Source organism: Podarcis cretensis (genome assembly GCF_951804945.1).
Source record: "Podarcis cretensis genome assembly, chromosome: 1".
Lineage (NCBI taxonomy): Eukaryota > Metazoa > Chordata > Lepidosauria > Squamata > Lacertidae > Podarcis > Podarcis cretensis.
In genome coordinates, this window is record NC_137170.1 from 134855826 (window position 1) to 134878518 (window position 22693).

The 22693-nt window shown below is 42.9% G+C and overlaps 1 protein-coding gene across 4 annotated transcripts in view; it reads left to right on the forward strand.

The window, feature by feature from the left end:
• Window positions 1–22693, forward strand: part of AGAP1 (ArfGAP with GTPase domain, ankyrin repeat and PH domain 1) — a 334103-nt gene that overhangs the window by 265094 nt on the left and 46316 nt on the right. For 2 of the 4 annotated variants that reach the window (XM_079976700.1, XM_079976698.1), the window contains exons 14-17: window positions 4009–4086; window positions 16471–16625; window positions 18197–18287; window positions 20461–20683. In XM_079976700.1, the coding sequence (XP_079832826.1) occupies window positions 4009–4086; window positions 16471–16625; window positions 18197–18287; window positions 20461–20683 (547 nt within the window). The remainder of the gene's footprint in view (window positions 1–4008; window positions 4087–16470; window positions 16626–18196; window positions 18288–20460; window positions 20684–22693) is intronic. The other 2 variants (XM_079976701.1, XM_079976699.1) reach the window with 1 other exon arrangement.

A 22693-nucleotide genomic window follows, 5' to 3' on the forward strand; every position in this document is an offset into this window, starting at 1 on the left:
TGTTATGAATCTGAATGAATAATGCTGTACTTGGGTTGACAGATAAGATATTGTACAAAGTTACATGTTGCAGGATCTTGATCCATGTTATTTTTTAAAAGAGCTGTAGGAATCCTGAACTAGATCAGAGCGACAGCCTTACTGTGGGGGGTGGGGGTGGGATAGTGATGGTGTTAAACCCTTTCCTCTTCTTGCTGTCCACAGTTGAACTCTCCCACCTCAAGTCTGCTGCTTTAGCCATACTTTGGCAGAGGGCACATTATAAGTCCTGGTTTCTTCCCTCAGTGAAAACTGATTTTGATCAGTGTTATGCCCTTCCCAGTAGAGGCTGAGCCATAATGGTGAATGAGTCAGTTCCACCTCGCATGGGCTCCAGCTCCACCAGTGTTCTGCCCCACCAGTCCCAATGGCCAACACTGCCCACCAATCCTGGATCCAATTTGGGATTGCCATAGTTGACGTGTGATTACAGATCCCCTGCATAATTTGTGGCTTGTCCCTTAGAGGTGCAGCATGCAAATATATAAAGCTGTCTTATTCTATATCAGTCTTGGTCTGTCTAGCCCCTGCCAAAGAGGCTCCATCAAAATTGTTATACTCCTCTTTGAATTGCTAGCAGTGTGGGGCAAGCATTATTAATATGGTGTTGGGCCACCCAATTATAAAGTATTCTGAGGTGATGTTTTGGAAACAGTTTAGTATTGGAATCCTCACTGTGCTTTAAGACAGAAAATAGCACCTTTCACATAGGATGGATATTTGTACTGTTTAAATTAACATGAGCATGTGTTGTTGTTGGCATCCATCTTGTCTCTGGAGACAGTGGAAGAATGTGCCATCCAAGGCAAACTATTGGATACTTCCAGCACCTGCTGTGGCCGTAGAGAGCAATACGTTTGGTTTCGCTGTTAGATGCACCATAGAATTTATTCTCTCTGTGATCCTCTCAGAAGAGCATAAAGAGCATATTTAGTGTACATTTCTTCTTCCAGTTCATTTGCTTGAAATAACACAACTCACTTTCCTCTCTCTCCTCTCCTTCTATTGTTCCCCCACATTTGGGGGGAAATATTATATATGGGTGGGGTTTTCTCCTTTTTCCTTACTTGTGATTGGTTTAAAAATTGCAATTTAAACATGTTTACTGGCACACTATCATATACTCTGACTGGCAGTAGTCTCTCCCAGATTCTTTTACTGGCAATTCCAGGAATTTTACCTGGGGCCTTCTGCATCCAACACTTGTGCACCAGCACTAAGCTATGGTCCTCCTTCATTCCAATGTAAAAAAACATCTTTCCTTGCTGCCATCATTACCACATTATAGACATAATAGTGCATTATCACATGTCTTCAGTCAGATTCACATCAGGATTTCCTCCTCTTGCACTCTAGCCACAGTCCCACCAAGTGGCCCTACACATCTCACCATGCCCTGGCAAAACCAAATCTTGACAGGTGCACCATCCATGTCAACCAGAAAATCATCCAGGGTAAGGCATCCAGATTCTGTAAGTTTTCAGGGGTGGATCATCCCAATCCCTCCACCCTTGGGTGGTACTGCCACAGCTATACCAAACCTCACCAGGGTATGATCTGTTTTTGACAATGAGCTCAGTACTCATTGGTACTTAATGGAATCAAGCCAGCCAGCTCTGTTACAAAGAGCGGGTCAAGGGTATGTTCAGCCATATTATTTGGAGCACTGATCGACTGGGATAACCCCATAATTGCCATAGATATAATGAAGTCCCAAAGTATCACACTGGAGGCCACCTCAGCCTGGATGTTGAAGTCAATGAACACTGGAGGGGTTCTCCAACACCATGTCCAACAGTTCAGCCAGGGCAGTGTTGTACAACCAGCAGGGAGCACACAAACACCATCTCCAGTCTGCCATGATGGCCCAGCACCAAGAACAAATACTCAAAACAGGTCACAGAGTAGATTGGCCTTCTGGTGAGAGGGATCAAATTCACATGACTACCCCAACTCTGCTCAACAGATCTGAACTGGTGCTGTACCGAGTACAGGATGGGCAAAAGTTGAGTCAACCTTCTAATTCACCTACCCTGGTCTCTGCCATGCCCCTGTCACCCACAATTTTGATAACTGGCTTATTTTGGACAGACCTGTAAGTCAACAACAGCAGCACCAGATCTGAGTGCAAGTTTTGTGGCTTCATCAAATCCTGATTACAAATGGGCATAGTAGAAGAAACAAGGACCTTGATGTACTTCATCTCTCAACTCTGGATCATGACCCCCCCCCACCTGCCTTCCCCCTTCCTCCTCCTCCCACCCAGTTCCAGTCACACAAGCACATGATGTCACACATTTTGAGCACTAAAATGATGACAGTAGTGAAGGAAATCAATGCACATCTCATGTGTCCCTCTGCCCTGCCTCCCACCCTGCTGAGGCATAATCTTATCCCATTGTGTTTGCTTCTGAGGATGTAATAAGGTGCACTTAATCTAAAACAGAAGTGAAAGCTTCCAAACCCATCCTCAAGGCTGCACCAGGAGATGACAGTGGAAATGAAGAGCCCACAAGGCCAGCATTCACTGAAGCTTATTCTCATAATGTTGAACCATGCTCTGGCCTTAAAGGTAAAGGTAAAGGTACCCCTGCCCGTACGGGCCAGTCTTGCCAGACTCTGGGGTTGGTGCGCCCATCTCACTCAAGAGGCCGGGGGCCAGCGCTGTCCGGAGACACTTCCGGGTCACGTGGCCAGCGTGACATCGCTGCTCTGGCCAGAGCCAGAGCCGCACACGGAAACACCGTTTACCTTCGCGCTAGTAAGTGGTCCCTATTTATCTACTTGCACCCAGGGGTGCTTTCGAACTGCTAGGTTGGCAGGCGCTGGGACCGAACGACGGGAGCGCACCCCGCCGCAGGGATTCGAACCGCCGACCTTTTGATCGCATTCCTGCCTGCCTCAAAATATTGCTGTAGAGATAATGGGGCTTGTGGTCAGTGTCGGTTTGTTAGCCACTCTAAGGGTGTCAATATTGAAGCGTGGCATACAAATCTTTTAAATAAACATGTAGGAAGCCTGAACTCCCTCAAAGAAGGAAATTAAATAAGTAATAAATGATACCCAAATAATACTAAAAATCCTTTGGAAACCAAAAGGAGTAACTAGTCATCAACAACATCACTTAAACCTTGCCCTTCAAACAAGAATTTATACTTTTTGTGTCTGAAAAAGTAAAATTTGCATACGGACAACATCAGCGTAAGTTAAAACAATCGTTAAGTTAATAACATGTAGGCAAATAAAAACGTATCTGTGGCCGTTTGGCTTATCTAAATGTATTGCTCTGTCACCTGGAGTAAAAGTTTTATGGTTCCAAATATCAGGATTTATGCAATCGAATTTGTTATTTTGGAAAAGTGGAGTTTCTAGTGTGGCACTGACTACTGTGAATTACAGTCCTACCTTGGGATAAATTTGCTTCAAGTTAAGTATTTTCGGGTTGCGCTCTGCAGCGACCCGGAAGTAATGCAGCACGTTACTTCTGGATTTCGTCGCACGTGCATGCGCAGACGGTCAAAATGACTTCACGCACTTACGCGGAAGCGGCGAAACGCGACCCGTGCAGACGCGAGTTGCGTTGGCTTCAGGATGCGAACGGGGCTCCGGAACGGATCCTGTTCGCATCCCGAGGTACCACTGTGATTGTGGTTATACCATTTGTCTTAGAGGAGAATACCTTTTCTTTTTATTTAGCTTTTACATTTTGATGATTAAGTATTCTGGTTTAAAGTTCTTAAGAAGTTATGAGCTTTTGATAAGAATCTTCTTTCTGCTTGAAAAGCAAATTGTTTAAAAGCTTTACTCTGGGCAACATGTGTGCAGCTGTTTCCCACATAGGCTTTTGCTTGTATTTTACTTCATATGCTACTTCAACTTTTTTTCCCCCTCCCATTTTTTTCATTTTTTTCTGTTCTTTCTTTTACTCTTCTCTTTTTTCTCTCTCCCCTTTCTGCTCTCTGGATGCAGCCAAACGCAAAGCGTGGAAACTAAATCGTGTTGGTAGCCTGCGAAATATATACAGCAGCAGCAGCACCAACACTGAAGGTAACAAAATCAAAGCACCATCGTGTAGAAGAACTGCTCCCTCTCCCAGCGGTATCTTCATTGCCTCTCCCTTTCCCCTAAATCCTGGGATAGCAATAAAATTTGCCCAAAGCACGTGTGCTTTCATGTTGTGTATGCAGAGCCATTCCTTTGGTCTTTTCATCTTTCTGTTTGTGTGTTTTATTTTGCCATTCATGTTCCTTTCAGTTTACTTAAATTTTGACCTTTCCCTCTAGTCGTGGAGTAGTGATGTTTAAATTACTTCAAGAACCCATTTTCTTCCATTTTTTTTATTTTCCCTTTATACATGTGGGCACTCAATGTAATATTTCCCAAGTTATTACAGTTTTTTAAAGTGTTGGTATCAGGTGTAATGATCTGTAGCCAAATACAATAGTGTGCTGTGACATTTAAGTAACAGTCTTAATTTGTTTTGTGAAAGCATTCTCCATAATGCTTTCTGCAGCTCTAATCCAAAAGCGAGACAGAGCCAAACCATTTGCATGTGCTACTCTTGCTTGTAAATTCTGTATATTGTTGTATTTCTAAAGGTCGCCTGGTGCCAAAGTTCACAAATTGACTTACATTGCTGTTTTCAGTGAAGGCAGCCATCATGGCTTTTGTATAATAGCAGATTGAATTTCTTTCCTTCACCTTCATTTGAACAATGCAATTATAAACTGCCTTCTTTTTTTCCTTTTTTTTTTACAAAGGTCAAAGGTCAAAATTACTTGGAAACCAAAGGGGGGGGGATCTTCATCCACCATCTCAGAGACCGTATAAACGGTGATGCTGAATGCAAAATAGGTCACAATTCAGTAATCTTCTTGTAATGAGGGGATTTTTTTTTTCACTTAAGTGCAAACCAAATGGGTCAAGTAATCACAAGCGCATGCCCTTACACTAATTGACTTATTTTGGAATGATTATAACTATAATATTTTTCTTAATGTCACTGTTTTCTGGGCTGTTGGTTTTAGTGATTGAGAAGAGACAGCATTAAATCTCTTGTAAATTTTAAATTGCATGCTATTTCTGTAAACAAGTCCCTGTGTTCACATTCTGATCATTAACCTTTGGTGATTTATATCACAATCTCTTTTTTTCACAATTACTACTCTATCTCAGGCAGTTGCCTTACTTACCACCAGATAAAATGTATCTGGGACACAAAAGTGCTTTTTTACAGCCACTTGTTAGGGAGCAATTTTACTATAATATTGGTTTATTTCCCATTGTAAAGATTAAATTGTCACCTTTTAAAATAACAAAGCTGTAAGCTCTGAGACAATATTTGCTACCTTTCAAATGGCTTTTAGAAGAAAAACTGGGACCAAATTAGTCATAAATATCCACTGCCAGGGAATAGTAAATAAGGATTGTTTTTCGCAGTTAAAACAGAACCGCACATGTTCACTGCTTTCACCCCAAAGTGCTTCACTGACTATTTCTGTATTTTGCTCTTTCATTTGTTGTGTCTACATAGTGTTTCATTTCATCTTGATAATATTAGGTTTCATTATTTCCTAGTTATCATTTTGAGAAGTGAAAGCATATTACCTTGTTTGCCACCAAAATATTTATTTAATTAGAAAATGTTTAAAATATTTGCTGGACAAAATATCCTAGCAGTGTGCTAATTCCATTATATATAAAGCGTGACTAATTTCCACCAACCAATTAAAAACAAATTGCATAAAATGATTATTAAAAGCAAAGATAAAAATCAATAAAACATTCAAAACAAATATAACTGACACGTGATTGGGTAAGCTTGCTAAAACAAAGGTTTTCAACAGTCAAACAATATAGCGAGGGCACCTCCTTACACCAATGGGCATAGAATTCCAGGTCAGAGATATTGCCACACTAAAGGAATTACACCTTTCAGTGTGGAACAAACAAAAAGCACTTTCAAAGTTCAGGTTCTGCAAATCAAAGTAATCAGATGGGTGCATGGGGTAAGACTATCCCTTAAGTGAACTGGTCTCAAGCCATTAAGGACTTGCATGTACTTATGGCAACACCTTGAGCATGGCCTGCTAATCAATCAGTAGCCATTGCCGAACTTTGACCAAAAGCTGACAAACTCAATGTGGCAGCATTCTGAACTTAACTGCAGTTTCCAGATCAACCACAAGAGAAGCCACACACAGAGTGCATTGTCGTAATTCAACCTTGAATTTGCCACAGTGTCTGAACGACTGTGGACAAACTATCCAGATCCAGAAATGGTTGCAACTGTCATACCAGTGGTTCTAATCACTGAGGCTGCTTGGGCCTCCATTGACAAATCTGGACCCAGGAGCACGCCTAGACTGTGTGCCTGCTCCTTTGGGGGAGTGCATTCCCATCCGGAACAGGCAATTGACCGATACAGTCAGATACAATAACCACTCAACTACAGAGCCTACATCTTGTGAAGATTCAAGATGAGTTTGTTTTCTCTCAGTCAGCCCACTACTGCATGCAGGCACCAATCTAGGGCCTGTATGACCTCCCACAATTCAGATGTTATGGAGTAGAGCCTTTGCCCCAAGTCTCCTAATGGCTGCTTCCAATTGCTTCATGTAGATGTTAAACAGCACTGGGGAGAAAATGGTGACCTGTGGCACTCCATAGCATACTTTGAGTTTTCAATAACTCACAAGGTGTCAGTGAGTTTCTCTTTTAAAAAATCAGAGAAACAAAACAGCTCAGGCCTGAGCACAGCAACTCATCCCAGTGGTCTTGCCCCAGTGAAGCAATTGCAAGGGCTGAAGGTCTCCTCCTTCTACAGCTCCCTAAGTCCCCTCCTCCTCCAGGCCCTTCCCAAGCAACCTGAGACTTCTTTGCCTTGTCTCTTAGTTCTGCCCTCTTCATACAACTGTGGGTTCTGGGAGACCAGGGTGGAGGGAGCTTGTCACAGCAGGAAAGGGAGATACCTGTGCTTTTTCACAAACCTGACTCATCTCTGCCTTTTGGCTTCCCTCCCCCCCTTATTTCAGCTTTTGCTTCTGCCTCTGATTCTGGACTGCTCTCTGTTACAGCCTCTTCCTGCTCACTAAACCCTGTTGCCTCTTCAGCTTCCAACACCACCTCTTCCCAGTCTGTTCCCTCTTCTCCCTCTGACCTCTAATTGCCATCCCACCACCAATCCCCTGGCTCTGAGCCTTCTTCCCTTGAGGGTTCTCCAGCTGGTTCCTCCCACCACTCCTCTGCATCCAGCCAGTCCGTGACAAATACAGGAGGGAAACTGAGACCCATTTGGTCCCATTACTTGGTCCCATGACTGAAGTTCCACACCCTGACTTTAAGAATCCAGGAAAGGCAGTGGCGTAGCGTGGGTTGTCAGCACCCGGGGCAAGGCAAGTAATTTGCGCCCCCTAACCCGTCGATTTGCGCCCCCTAACCCGTGGATTTGCGCCCCCTAACCCGTGGATTTGCCCTAACCCCAGATGTTGCGCCCGGTGCGGCCGGCCTCCCCTGCACCCCCCACGCTACGCCACTGAGGAAAGGCACAATTTCATTCCAGAAGAGGATGTTGGAGATAGGTGGTTCAGAGTTAGTATTGGAGGAGAAACAGGGAAGAGATGATGATGATGATGATGATGATGATGATGATGATGATAAAGAAATGCAGGCAGAGGAGGTAGATTGTGCTGAAAGAAGGGGCCAGAGAAAGAACCCCACCTAAGGCTTATAGATAAGGAGTGTTGTGGTGTTGCTTGGGAAGGGAGCAAGGAACATGAAGAAACGAGAGGAGAGGACTCTTGAGACAGGCTGTAGGCAGGGACATTCACAAAGAGTTGTAATATGTCCCTGGCCTTGGATATTCCTTGACCAAATCTTTTTTTTTATTAACAGAGAATAAATAAAAATAAACTCATACAAGTTATCTTACCATTTCTGAATGCTGACTTAGAGCTGTTTCTTATCTCTCTGCTAGTTCCCATGATACACAAGTGTTACTAATGACTAATTTGGACTTCTGAAAGCTCAAATATATGCTATTTTATGAATTCTTTTTTTACTTTGAGAAATGTGTTTTTATTATCATGATGATGATTATTATTATTTACATAAAAGTGCTATTAAAAATGAAGAAAAATAGAAGAATAAGAATATAGTATATCACTATATTGTTAGCAGTTAACAATTACCATTTTTAACATACTGTATTTTGTATAAATGAGCTCCAAATTTCATTATACTTGTCCATGCAAAGTCTACCTCTATAAGCAATCTGCTCATAGGTGGCAAGAGTAGTCAGGTCTTCAATCCATTGAATTAACGGAGCCGTACATTTATCTTTCCAATGCAGCAACATCAGTGTTTTGGCCGTAGTGAGGGCATGGAGAATCCATTTGCGTTGTCCAGTGCTCAGATTCTACGTAGTAGATATATAATTCATAAGCATATTATCCTCTGAAAAATATGTATTTGCATTTTGGAAATCAATGAATAAAACTAGTATGATAAGTTGGATAAATGTTGTTAAATTTTTATTTATACTGGAGCAAACAACTCTACTGAGTGCTTTCTTGAGTGCCTTCACCGTTTAATATCAAAATCCCCCCAAAGTAGTTATTTACTTTTTGCCATCCTTCAAATATAGAAAACTTCCTGCCCGTTAACCCTCTGTATGCTAAATTCCTGGGGGGGGCGATGATGATTAATTGGCCCACTAACCTTTTAGAGGAAAAATAAAATAAAGAATGGCAACAACCTGGATCTGTGTTAAGAGTAGGATTCTTTTTGAAATCAGTTTGATGGCCAAGTTGCTTGTCCCTGAAGATAACAAAATTAGCCACGTGGGACTTCGTCTGCATAGAAACTGGACACAATTAGAGTAATACTCACTGTTGTTAATGCAGTTTGGGATAATTGGGCAAGTTGATTTTGACAGGTTGATGGTGCTAAAATACTATTATAGTGGACCTTTCCATGCATAACAGTTAAACTTAGGAAACTGTTTAATAAAATGTTGTGATTGGGCTCACAGGGATTTAAACTGCACGAACTGCAATACTGTTGGGTTTAAAAGTTAACCATTTAGTTCTGAAACCAGCTTTTAAGAGTATAACCATCTTTCCATTCAGACCTTTTGTGAACAGAGATAACTTCCTCAGGATGTGTCTGAACTGCATTCAGAGTCTGTAGTAGCCAAATCCCTGTAAAAAATGTCTTGCTATGGATATCCAAAAATGCTACCTAACTGCTTATCTCTGGTGACTACATAGGAAGCTGCTTAATGCCATTGGTCCATCTAACTCAGTGCTGTCAACACTGACGAGCTGCAGCTAACTGGGCCAGACTAAAGAAAAAAGCTATTGAGCCTGTGCCCTTCTGTATGTAAAGCAATTGTTCTACCATACAGAACACCTGCTAATCAGCAGTTGCCCTCAGTGAACAGATGATGATCAAACAGCCATGATCCAGAGATCCTTTCCTTCTCAGCAGCTGAGAGCAGCAGTAGTCTTGTGGCCTCTGCACCACCAGCCAATCAACATCTCCTGACTGCACAGGCAACTGTTTTAACTGTTTTTAACTTTGTGTGGGGTTTGTTGTTGGTAGTGATTTTTATTGAGGGAGGGGAGGTGTATCTGGGAGGAGGAGCTGAGGAGAGCCTGGGGGCCTGATTGCAGTGGTTCAGAGTAGGGGGAAGTGTGGCATGAGAGGTGGGGCAGGCTGGGTAAGGGGCACACAGCACAGGCAGTTAGTGACTGTGACGTGTGCCAACTCCTCCTCCAACCTGGGGAATTGCAACTGTCCTGTCAGCCAGCCCTTGGATCTGCAGCTGCTGTTGCTGAATGCTAGGTGGATCTGAATTAGACCTCCCGCATCCATGATCTGATTATGGATGAGGAGACTGATCTGGCATGTATCACTGAGACCTGGGTGGGTGAGAGGGCAGAGTTGGTCTCACCCAGCTTTGCCCATCTGGGTGCTTGGTGCAGCATTAGGCCAGACTTTCAAGTCAGGGAGGGGACTTGTGGCCTATAGAGATTCTCCCTCTCTTTATTTCCAGGCTTTCTGTCTAGCTAAGGGAGGATCTGGAATGTGTGTTCTTGGCATTGGGCAATCGGGACAGATCAGGGATTCTGTTAGTTTACCGTCCACCTCCCAGCAGTCTCCCTGCCTGAGCTGAAAGAGCTGGTTTGGGAGGCAGTGTTGAGGATTCCCAGACTGCTGTTTCTGGGGGACTTCCACATCCATGCCGAGGTGACTGGCTCTGAGGTGGCTCAGGATTTCATGACTGCTATGATGACCATGGGGCTGGCCCAACACATGTGGCAGGTTGCACTCTAGACTTTATTTTCTCAGCTGGGTAGGAAGAGGGCGATCTGAAAGTGGGGGGTATTGATCTCAGTCCCTTGTCATGATCTGATCACTTCCTGTTGAGAATTAGGCTTTCAGCACCTTTTCCCCTCTGTAGAGATGGGAGACTATTAGGATGCTCCACCTTCCAAGTCTGATGGATCCAATGAGTTTCCAGATAGCTCTGGAGGATTTTCTTGATGATATGACTCATGCTCCTGTCAAAGTCCTGACCAACCTCCGGAATCTCAACTAAAGCATCCATGACAAGTAGCCATCCAACCTCTGAGAGCCAGTGTGGTGTAGTGGTTAAGATCGGTAGACGCGTAATCTGGTGAACCGGGTTTGCTTCCCCATTCCTCCACATGCAGCTGCTGGGTGACCTTGGGCCAGTCACACTTGGGCCAGAGACACATTGAAGTCTCTCAGCCTCACCTCACAGAGTGTTTGTTGTGGGGGAAGAAGGGAAAGGAGATTGTTAGCCGCTTTGAGACTCCTTAGGGTAGAGATAAAGTGGGATATCAAATCCAAGCTCTTCTTCTTCTACTCACCCAACCACTCCCACCCCAAACTGGGAAATAATATTATTGGCCTACCTTGCAGGACTGTTGACCCTTTGTATGTCTCTATAACTCAACTATGAATAACAGCCAGGCAGCCTGCACATGCACATGCAAACAAAAATACTGTAATGGCAAGAAAGGGGGGGGGGACAGCTGGAACTTTGCTTGGGTGGCTTGGCTTAAGTGACTGACTGCGCATGTGTTGCTCTGGCAACCCACTCCTCAGCAGAGATGCTGCTGTGGGGAGTGGCGGTTGTTCCATAGACAAAGGAAGGGAAGGAATAAGCAGGGGAAAGCTAGACTGATGTGGCTGTTGGTATTTCCACTGAAAGCCACCTTGCTTTCAGGGGCACCGCTTATATTTTTTACAACATGCTCCGGACCTCATCCCTTGCCATTCACAGAACTAAACCATTCATTATTTATATTTTTGATCTTTTTGTAAACCACTTTGATCTTTTTTAGCAATCAAGTGGTGTAGACATTTTGTAGAATCTCTCCCATTGTGTGGCTATTCCCTCCCCCCCACAGGTGGAATAAATGAAGACAACGGACACAGAGTTTTAGGTTAATGGGCGAAAATGGCCACAACTTTATTGATTACAGGAAAGAAGGGTATTGGCTTTAGGCATTGGCCCTAACCGACTATCCGGTCTGACCGGGAAGGGTTAAACACCAACAGGGGGAGCCACCCGAGATGCATATCCCTAGGCGCTCCCCAAGGGGTTACCGCTCGGGGGCGCGCTTTAGGCCCTAGCCTCCGTAGGTTTCGGACGAGGCGTCGCCCCTCGGAGTCCTTTAACGAACTACCCTTCAAGCATTGGGGGAGGTGATGGCGTTCCTCCCCCCCAACCTCATCTGCATGATAATACCCCGGCCAATGCCTACCGCCAAAACCGAGGGAGTTGTGACGATTTGCTACGAGGTAGGCGAAAAAACCAAGTGGCTCACAAAACCAGCCAATTAGCCAAATGGAAAAACTCCTACCAGGCCCCTTGCGGCGACCAGCCGAAGCCCATAGCAAGGTCAGTGGCAAAACCTAAAGGGCGGGTGGGTGGGAAACTGCGTCGTCTCCAGGGAAGAAAGGGGGCGAGCCAGGGGCTGCCCTGACCTTAAGTGGCCCTAGGAAGGCCCGCCCCTGCCGCCAGCCAATTGGCTGGCGCCACAAGGTATGCTAATTGGGTGAATCCCTGTCTCCTGCGAGGCTGACGACAGCCTCGCAGAGTGAGTGTGGGCGGGGTCGTGATCCCACAACCCCCCCTCCTCCTGAAGATCGGAAGGGGCACTCTCACACACACATTTTAAAAGGCTGGAGCTGTTCATGAGCCCAGGAGGAGAGAGCCATTTTCTCCTGCACCTGAAGGGAGGTGGTGAAGGCCAGCCTCCCTGTGCAGGGTGTCCCACAAGTGGGCAACCGTCTCATAGAAGGACCCCGCAGGGCACCGCCACCTCCGAACCTCCCGAGGGAGGAGGGCTTGCAGAGAAGGATCCCTGATGCTAAGGGACACTAATGGCTTCAGTCACAGCCTGCCTTGCCCTTGGCCTTCACCACAGGCCAAAGCAAAGGGAGGGGGAGGGCCATTGTGCGCATTACTGGACCATGCGGGTGAGTGACCAGGCACTTCCTGGGTGCAGCAGCCATAGGGCCTCCGTGGCAGAGGGGAGCTCTGTGCAACATCAAATTCTGGTGCCCCCACCTCTTACCTGCCATTGGAATGCGTGCTGCCAGTGCTTTGGCCGCGTTCCCCTAGAGTCGCTTCTGTGCTGCTTCAGTGGTGGGCGAAGGGGGGTGCGGTCTGCCCCGGGTGTCATCACTGAGGGGGTGGGACAAAATGAGTTTTTTAAAAAATTGGGCTCACGAAACTTTTTAGGAGTGACGTGGTGGCTTAGGCGCCTGCAGGTTCCGCGCTGCCTGAAACAGCAGTGTGGGACTTGTGTCTGCCTACTGCCTCTGCCTCAGCCGCCCTACAGCCAAGGGGGAGGCGGCGGAGAGGCTCCAAGCGGCAGAGAGGCTCGCCCCACCCCATGGGCAGATCGCCCCGCCCCCACAGGTGCAGATTGCCCTGCCCCCGGCTGCAGGACATGCCCCCGCACCAGGCACCCAAGCAGCAGGTGAGGAGGTCAGGCTGCCCAATTTAAACCTGAGAAAGAAGCACTTTGTGTGCCCCATAGAAATCTGCACCTGAGGCAATGGCCCCCCTGCCCACGCTACGTCTCTGGCGGGGAGGGAACAGCCGGTTGGGCCAGGGAGGTGATTAATGCCTTCTTGTGAGAGGGGTTGGTCCCTGCTTGCTTGAAGGAAGAAAGAAACCCTCCCTGGATTCAGAAAATCTAAGTAACTACTGGCCACTTGTTAATCTCCCCTTCTTAGGCAAAGTTCTTGAGCAGGTGGTTGTCAACCAGATCCAGGCACTTTTTGAAGAAACAGATTTTCTAGAGCCTTTTAAATCAGGGTTTAGGCCTGGTTTTGTTACAGTAACTGCTTTGATCCTCCTGTATGATGACCTCTGTCGGCAAAGAGACAGGGAAAATGTGTCCCTGTTAATTCTCCTTGACCTCTCAGCAGCTTTTGGTACCATTGGCCATGGTCTCCTTCATGGTCTCCAAAGTCCTCTCAATTGTATAAATGCAATAAAGTGCATATAGGTGTTCGTTCGCTTGCTTCTCTGACTACCAGTAGGAGTTATCTGGAGCCAGCTGCTTGGATTCCCTTTTGCTTTCCACTTTCTAGTTGTGGCAAAGTTTTAAGTGTGGACTGTGTTGTCCCTACCACTTTCCCAGTCCCTGGGCTGCCAGACTCTGCCCCTAATCCCATCCATTCAAACTATTTTCATCCATGAAATATTGAAAAGAATACAGTGTTAGAAAATGAGCCTTTTGTTGTTTTTACTGTATCATATGGGAAGGGGCTGGAGATTAGAATGCTTGAATTGTTAACATTTATCTGAACTAACTCAATATGAATTCAAAACTCTTTAAAAAACAACTGTGTGGAAATGGTGAGAATGTGCTAAAGTTGAGCTTCAAAACATATACAACCACCATCATAGAAGAAATAAACACCCTACAACAAATCAATTTTGGTTACTGTGACAAACTAGACATGTCAGGAGTTTTTTCTGCTTTCCTCATCTTTTAAACTTAGGTTGAGAGTTCATTTTCAATATAAACCTACCAATAAATAGCAAGAGAAGATAAAATATGACTTAGAAGCTTGGAGTAAATACAAACGAGTGATTAAGTGAATGTAAAACTGGTTGTGATAGCCAGCATAAATAAGTACAAAGGAACATTCATCCGAGAAGAAGATCCTAGAGTAAAAGAATGCAAAAAGATTAGAACAGCAACAAAAGCAAAACTCCATATCTAGGCAGATGATCTGACCAAAAGGGAGGTTGATTATTTTGAAATTTTGTTTCTCCAACTGTCTTAAGCAGAGCTTTCCAAGCTGTTTGTTGTGACATGTTAGTGTGTCGGCTGTAGTGTGTAGGTGTGTCACACAAGCACTCCCCGTGCTCCTCCTGGGGCTGGAAAGGGTTAGTTTAACCTCTGCTTTGCTAGTAAAACTGAATCACTGTGTCACAAAATGATGCATATGCAAAAAGTGTGTCACCAACTTGAAAAGTTTGGGAAGCTCTAGTCTAAAGTAAAGGTAGAGCAATGATTCCAGTGATGAGCAATTTCATTCTTCAACCAACAAACAATATTAGGACTTGACTTACATGGTATATATCCTCTGGTTAAGTGGAATACAGGTTGAATGGAAGAATTTGACAGACAATAGAAGAGATTTTTTGAAGGATTTTTACCCACAATATTGCACTACTGGGCAGATCTACCACATATGAAAAAAGTGTCCACCCTTTAACATCCTCCCCAGCACACATTAGAAAAATCAATGTTCCTTTTTGCCAATTCCATCGGGAATTCCACTGGGAACCACCTTAGTACCACTTTTATCATGGACTCCTTTACCCTCCTATGTAACCTTAATAGGAGACTTCCGCTGTATAACACTTGCTGAATTGTATCTTTTATTTTTTATTCCAAATCTGCTCCCCAAATTTCTTTCAGATTCTTTTTAGGACTTTCTCCTATTTTTTCAAGTGAAAAGTAGAAAATTTGGGGAGAGAAAACTCTTACCCTGCAGGGTTGGGGGGGGCATTTTTCAAGAGCAGATAGTGGGAAGAGAAAGCATTTAAGGAGTCCTTTCCTACCATTACTCTTGCATTCCTAAATGCAGCCTATCAAGGCTGATTATGAAGATTATTTAAAGAATAGTACAACAACATACAAATGCAACATAATACAAATATACAAAAACAAAAAAATCAGGGCTTTCTGGGAGATGATCTATAATGAAATGAAAAAGGTATTTAAATATACTTTCTTGAAGAAACCAGAGGCCTTTCTCCTGGGTATGGTCGGCCAATTGGTGCCAAAGAAGGATAGAACTTTCTTTATGTATGCAACAATGGCAGCAAGAATACTCATTGCAAAGCATTGGAAGACACAAGATCTACCCACCTTGGAAGAATGGCAGATGCAAGTAATGGAGTACATGGAATTAGCGGAAATGACTGGCAGAATCCGAGACCAGGGAGAAGAGTTGGTGGAAGAAGATTGGAAGAAATTTAAAATCTATCTACAGAAACACTGTAAAATTATTGAATGTTAATGACGTTGGAATGAAACGAAGTGGTTCTAGTAATAAGGCAAAATAAGAATATGCAAGAACGGATTGATATTAGATGAAAATTTGAAGTTATAATATGTGAGGATAAACAATTAAGGGTAAATTAAGAGGGTATGAATTTGCTGAACAAATTTTTAAATGGAATACAAAAAAGGGAGGTTTGAGGAAGTCATGAAAATAAGTAAATGAGTGGTAAGATATTAGAAAGAGGGATTTTTATTTTTCTTCTTTCTTTTTACGTTAAATTTTGGTTTTTGTATTTTTTTGTGTGTGTGCTCTTTGTTTACTGTTTTGTAACCCTTTTCTTGTTAAAAACTTAATAAATATTATTTTTTTAAAAATCAGAAAAGGTAAACCTACATCTTAGGTACATTCTGATTTTTCAAGATGTACTTATTTCTGTTTCATGGTTTTAGCAATGTTCCTTTGGGTCCCTTCCTATCTGAACTTTATAATAGAACAGAATAATTCCCAACACTGAAGATAAAAATTGATTCTATATTTAAATATTGTGGGCTGGGGAATGCTTCTGAGGTTCTGGCTTATGTGTATTTCTAACAAAACTGTTCCAAACAATTAGTCTGACTTCCCCTGCATCATTGTTGTTGTTGTTGTTGTTGTTGTTGTTATTATTTTGCAGTTTTAGCTTTCCTGGCATTTCACTGTGATGAAATCACAGCCTCTCTTTTCGTTTTCTAAATGAGGGACAGAGTTATGAGCACCCTTTGTCTGCTACATCTGTTCTTTTCTTAAAATCATGTTTTAATTTATTCTTTTAAATATAAGTTTTAACCCATCATTCTCTCCCTCCATTTTCTCTTTCAGAACAAGAAGATAACTTTGAATTTATCATTGTGTCTCTTACTGGTCAGACTTGGCACTTTGAAGCTACAACATATGAAGAAAGAGATGCTTGGGTCCAAGCTATAGAGAGTCAAATTCTGGCCAGCCTGCAGTCATGTGAGAGCAGCAAGAATAAGGTAAGATAAACAACATTAATCAGAGGAAAAGAATATATGTCATCAACATTTAGACCCTCTATAATGTTTTAAAGGAGAAATTCCTGCAGTATTATTATGTCTGGAATGTTTTGCCTTGCTTTGCATTTAGATTTTTAATAGTAACTTATTTATTGTTTTACTTTTTCAGTTTTCTATATAATTTCACATTAAAATAACTCATTTGGAATGAATAGTTGCTGCTTTTAAATTGATCTAAATCTTGCTTTCAGTATTTTGAGTACAGTACTGCAAAGTAGTAGTTTTTTTCTACTTTGTTACTTTACAATTTTTCCTGGAAGCTGTTGTGTTTCTCTAGGACTAGAAAATGTATGACGCTTTATGTTTAATACTGCAGGAATAGTATTGTGTATCTTCAGGATAGTATTGTGCACAATGTCCCATTTCGACATTTGTCTACAACTGTGATCTAGCTAAAGTTAGTCATGACTTAATCCTCTTGAAAGCTGTGGGACAAGTTGGTCACAACTAATTTCTTCGTTTCAATGGGGATTTGTCATTACTAAATTTAGCTGGATTGGGACTTACGTTAGATACATGTTCACAGTTTTTTGTTCTTTTGACCTTGGCTAAGGAAAGCTTAGTGGGGTGGGGGTTCTTCTCTGTAATTAGGGATGATTATATGTTCAATGTATAAATAAAACTTTTAAGTCTTATGGCTTTTAAACCACAAATAGATTAAATTGGAAAGGGAAATATAGCAGTACCTTCATTCCATAATGGCTCGTACATGTTTTACATTCATAATGTAGAATAAGCTAACTAGAACAGTTATGCAAAATTAAACTTTCTAAAGAAAGAGATTGAGGAAACCACCAAGACACATCCCTGATAATGGCATATCTAGATACCAGCTTACGTAGAGTGTTTTATAGCTTCTATTGAAATCTGTAGCCGGAAGTTCATGATCTGATACAGCTAGTTGAATTTGCTCAGGACTCAGCTGGTATAGAAACTGAAAGTCACTTTCTATAGCGATTATCTTTCTGGGTCAAAGTAGAGGTCACTGGCAGGCCACTGTGGAGAGAGGTCCGTAACGCAAGCCATAAGATCAATTCTGATCTTTTGATGGTAGAATGCTCTGTTCACCATTGCTTCTGTTCCCAAATCTTCCTAACAATCAATAACCATGAAACAAAAGTAGTACAGGAATTAATTTAATTTAACAGAATTTATAAGAATGGACTGTTCTGTGATCATCTGTGGTATTAATGGCACACTTCAGTTCTGAGCTTGCTTTACCACTGATTCCTGATGTCCTGTACGCTCTATGCCCCAGTGGTTCAATAAAAGCTTGAGCTGTCAGAAACATGGATGAAAACTGTGAGCTGTGCTTGTCAGACACAGAATTACAGTACTTAAAGATGCTAAAGGATCAACTTCTGAGAAGCTAACCAAAAGCATCAAATTCCATGATCATGTTCATTCAACCCATTTCTGAACTCTCTTTTTCACCAGCTGACAGAAATGTTGTCTCTGTCTTTTCTTTGAGTTCTTATTTCCTGAATGTGTGTTTCTTTAAATATACACAGTCCCGACTGACAAGTCAGAATGAGGCCATGGCCCTTCAGTCAATAAGAAACATCAGAGGCAATTCTCGCTGTGTGGACTGTGGGGCACAAAGTGAGTACTTTTTTTCCACAAGGAACATTATCCTGGGCTTCATAAAGCTTGTAGTCTCTTTGCTTCAGTGTTACATGAACACCTGTTCTAGTTCTTGCCCTCTTGGTATTGTATTCAGTGTTCTTTTCACTAGTTAGTGTTCATTATGGAATTTGATTTGTGTGGTGTATTCCTATTAAATCCTAATTAACGCATGCTGCTGGTTAAATTAAGACCTCATTTTTTTGTAAGTACTGACCTGGAACACTTTTGAGGAGGGAGATTTTTTCTTCAGTTTCGCATTCCTTTTCAGCTTAACATGCTACTGTTATGCTCTAGATAAGAGGGGAAATAATGGCTCTTATGAATTTTAGGGGATTTTAAAGTCATTCTTTCCAGACAAAAAGGAAAAAGCATGTGATATTAGAAAACGTACAATGCCTATCTTAATATTAGTATGAGATTCACAAATATATGTATATGTAAAACCTTGAGCCTGGCTCGGGAGTCAGTGGGCAGCCACTTGCTTTTTAACTCAGCTGATTTGACCCCTCCCAAGCTAATGTGCCGGCATCTGGCACTTGCTGTGGGCTTTTGCGGCTACATTGATACAGACCTAGTTGGTCCTTCAGATAACTCAGTTTTTTGAGTTGAAGGTGATGGGATCTAAGTTTTAGCCTGAGGTATGGCCTGGGCGTGAGGGTTTCCCCTGGAGCAGCTGGAATGAAGAGGTGAGGGGGGTCAGCTCCCCCATGCACATCCTGCATTAAAATTGGACACACCTGCCTTTTTTTAGTATGTAAAACAGGCCAGACACACAAGGGAGAGGTCAGATGTCATGTTTGTCCCCTTAACTTCTTTGAACATCATTGTCATTGTGGGAAAGACTTGACCCTAATTTCCTTTTGAGTGTGGGCAGGCTTTGTAGGAATGGATTTAGACACTAGGAGAGGATATATTTAGTTATTATTCTTCCTTGCTCATGTTTATGAGATCAGCAGAGTACCATCCTTTGCAGCTTAAACTTGGAAGCCAGTTGTTAAGAATTCTGTCACATGACTGTTACTGTCCACCTTGGATACAAGCTTCAATTTAAGCAAGTCTCCTATCCAGGTGTGGTGTGAGTGTTTACTAGCAAGACCATAAGTCAATTCCAAATTTTCAAGGATCATAGATTCGCAAAAGGGACCCAAGGGTCATCTAGTCCAACCCCCTGCCATGTAGAAATACCAGCTAAAGTATCCATGACAGATCTGCTTAAAAACCGCCAAGGAAGGAGAGTCCACCTTCCTTCTGTATCACCCTTCTTGATGTGGACCATCTGGCTATCTGAAATACTACTCAGAATTATAAGCACTGCTAATTGTGCTTTTCCCATGCCTCAACTGGTGTCGGTAGGCTTTGCATTTTCAATGCAATCCAAGATTTCTCTAAAATCAAAAGCAGCACATACTTCCTTGAAATTGCATAAATCAGAATGGTTGCTTTTTAGATGTTGGATGGAGTGCCTTGTTCATCTTTTCTCATCCTACAAGCATGTGTTAAAAATGAAATAATGAATCTGCAAAATGATGACAGTGATTATTAGGAGAGTAACTGCATTTAGTAGTACAGGTGCACATGGTAGTACAGATGTGAGGAACCTTTGGTGCGCCAGATGTCACTGGACCACAGTGGCCCTGGCCATGCTTGTAGGGGCTGATGGAAGTTGTAATTCAGCTTCTTAGGGACCAAAGTCTCCCCACACCTGCTTTAGGTGGGCTTTATCTTGGAGTTTTAGAGCTGCTCTTTGGTTGCTGTCTCTTTGTCCTGAGTTGTATAATCATCTTATTTCCTGTCATCTTCTCCATTTTGCCACCATATTTACCCCATGATAGCTAAATAGGTTGCACTTGTACCTTTATGTAAAAACATCATCTTTAAATTACTTGCTTCTAACCTGTACCATACTTGTGTTGGTAGAAAAACATTTGCTATAATAATTCTTAAGATTTTATTCCCCAAGAACCATGAGCTAAAAGTTCCCTTAATTGGCTAAGAATTAGATAGGGGGTCCAGACTCATCAGCATCATGTATCACTCAGGGGTTCTGTTAAAACTTCAAATAGGAGTTGATTACTGGTAACCTTGCCATAAGTGGGAAAAGCTCTTAGAGTGTATATTCATTGTGTTGCTTTGTTTTCTTTTCCTATAGATCCTGACTGGGCAAGCTTAAATCTGGGAGCACTCATGTGTATTGAATGCTCAGGGATACACCGAAACCTTGGCACACACGTGTCCCGTGTGCGCTCACTTGACTTGGATGATTGGCCTATTGAACTCATCAAAGTAATGTCCTCCATTGGGAATGAGTTAGCAAATAGCGTGTGGGAAGAAAATACCCAGGGACGTGCAAAACCCTCTCCAGACTCCTCAAGGTAAGCTGTTTCAGTATGCATGCAGGCGTTGAAAAAGTATGTGAAAGATATCTAACCCAGACTTCCGGGTTGGCGCCATCGCCGAATGGCGGACTCCCTCCGAGCTCCGGAGGGAGCCTGCTCGGCAGGGGCTGGGTTCTACCGCGCCGGCGACGCGGGGACCCTCAAAAACCATGGGCGCTGAAACCCATGGGCATGGTGACTCGGCGGGCACCGTTTGCGCCCCCCCCCGACCACGCGAAGGAGCCTTTTTAAAGGCTGCGGAGCGGGTGACGGGGGGGTTGGTGCTGTGAGTCCTCCGCTTCCCCTGCCGAGTGAAGCCGCATGCCATTTGGCGGAGAGCGCTGACTTCTTCCATTGAAAATCTGGACTTAAAAGAATAACCCGTGAGTAATTGGAACTTGGATTAAAAAGGGGAATAATTTTTTTCTTAAATTCGGAGCGAGCGGGGGAGGTACAAAAAGGAAGTCAACCTCCCCCCTGTTGTAGAGGAGCTAAAGCAAAGGACCTGACAACTAAGATCGAGTGCAACCTTTTTTTTTTTTGATAAAGTTATTAATTTCGCGATGGAAAACTATAAGTTGGGCTGGAGGAGAAAAGTGGAATGTGAATTAAAATACAACCCCCCCCCCCCGGAAACCCCGGGAGCGATCCGTGAGAGCGCCTGGAGAGGAGAAATAGAGGTTTTGACAGCTGTCAAAGGAGCTGCCAAAACTGAAGAACAAAAAGAGAACTTTGCTACGAGGACTTTGCTGGTTACATTTGTTATAAATTGGATATAAACTGTTTAAAATAAGGAATAATAAGTTACTTTGACTGGTGGGTGTGATCGGGAATGAAACTGAGTTATTATAATCCCTCTAGAGGAGCTGTGGGTTATTACAAGTATTGCTGGCATGGAATTTGAATCAGACTTTTTATCTCCTGGGAAACTGCAGAAATGGAACACTATTTTGTCTACAGAGGTCTACACACTAAAGGAGACAATAGACTTATCTATTGAAGAATGGAAGGGACTTGACGTAATGTTTTGTTCCTGAATAACAAAGCCTCTGTAGAGGAACTACAAGCTTTTTGGAATTAGAACATTTGTGCAGGAGAGCAGGGGGGGGGGAAAAAAGAGGAGAAGAGAGAACAACAAGAACAACAAGAAAAACAAGAACTGGACAAAGTTGGAAGATAGACCCCTTCCAAGATTGGACATTCGAAATTAAAGATGATTAAAAGACGGTAAAGACTATTAAAAAGACGGCAAAGCGGACTGGTGAAGGATTATGGCTTAGATGTGGGAGCTCCAGGAGACAGTAGACATTGACGGACATTGGGAACGCAACCGGGAAAGGGGGGAGGGAAATTTGGAATCCAAAGGGTGTTAAATTACATTTTATTCTTTTTTCTATTTTTTTTTATGTTAATTTCTATTTTATATTAAAGAGGGGAACTCGTGGAAGGGAACAGGTTGATTTTAGGGGACGGGAAAATATTTTTTAAATTGGGTTAATGATAATAATTTTAAAACTTGGGGTAAGAATTTGCTGAATCTATTTGAAAGAATTGGAATACAAGAGGGGGTGGGGAGGGGAAGTCCTGGAAAGATGATATTGAAAATAAGGCCTTAAATTTGGATGCTTTTCTTTTTTGTTATATTTGAAAATCTTTAATAAATATTATTAAAAAAAAAAGAAAAAGAAAGATATCTAACCCAATGTTTATCTTTTGAAAGTACCTCTGCACTGCTCTCATTGGCTGAAGTCTTAAATGGGAGCTAAGGCTTAAAGAGCACTGGATCTGTATATGATCCTTCCTTCTCCAAGAAGCTCAGAGTGGTGTAACTAGTTAACTAGTCCTGCAAGGGAGAGATTCCTCTTGCCCGGTTCTAGCTAGCTAGTGTTTACCCCGAAGGATGCAAGCGAGGTCCTTCTTTGCCTGTGTTTGTGTGTGCTTACTATATGCATTGTGTGCATACTGTATACATTAAGTGAATCACTGCAGTTGGGAGTAATACTTGCC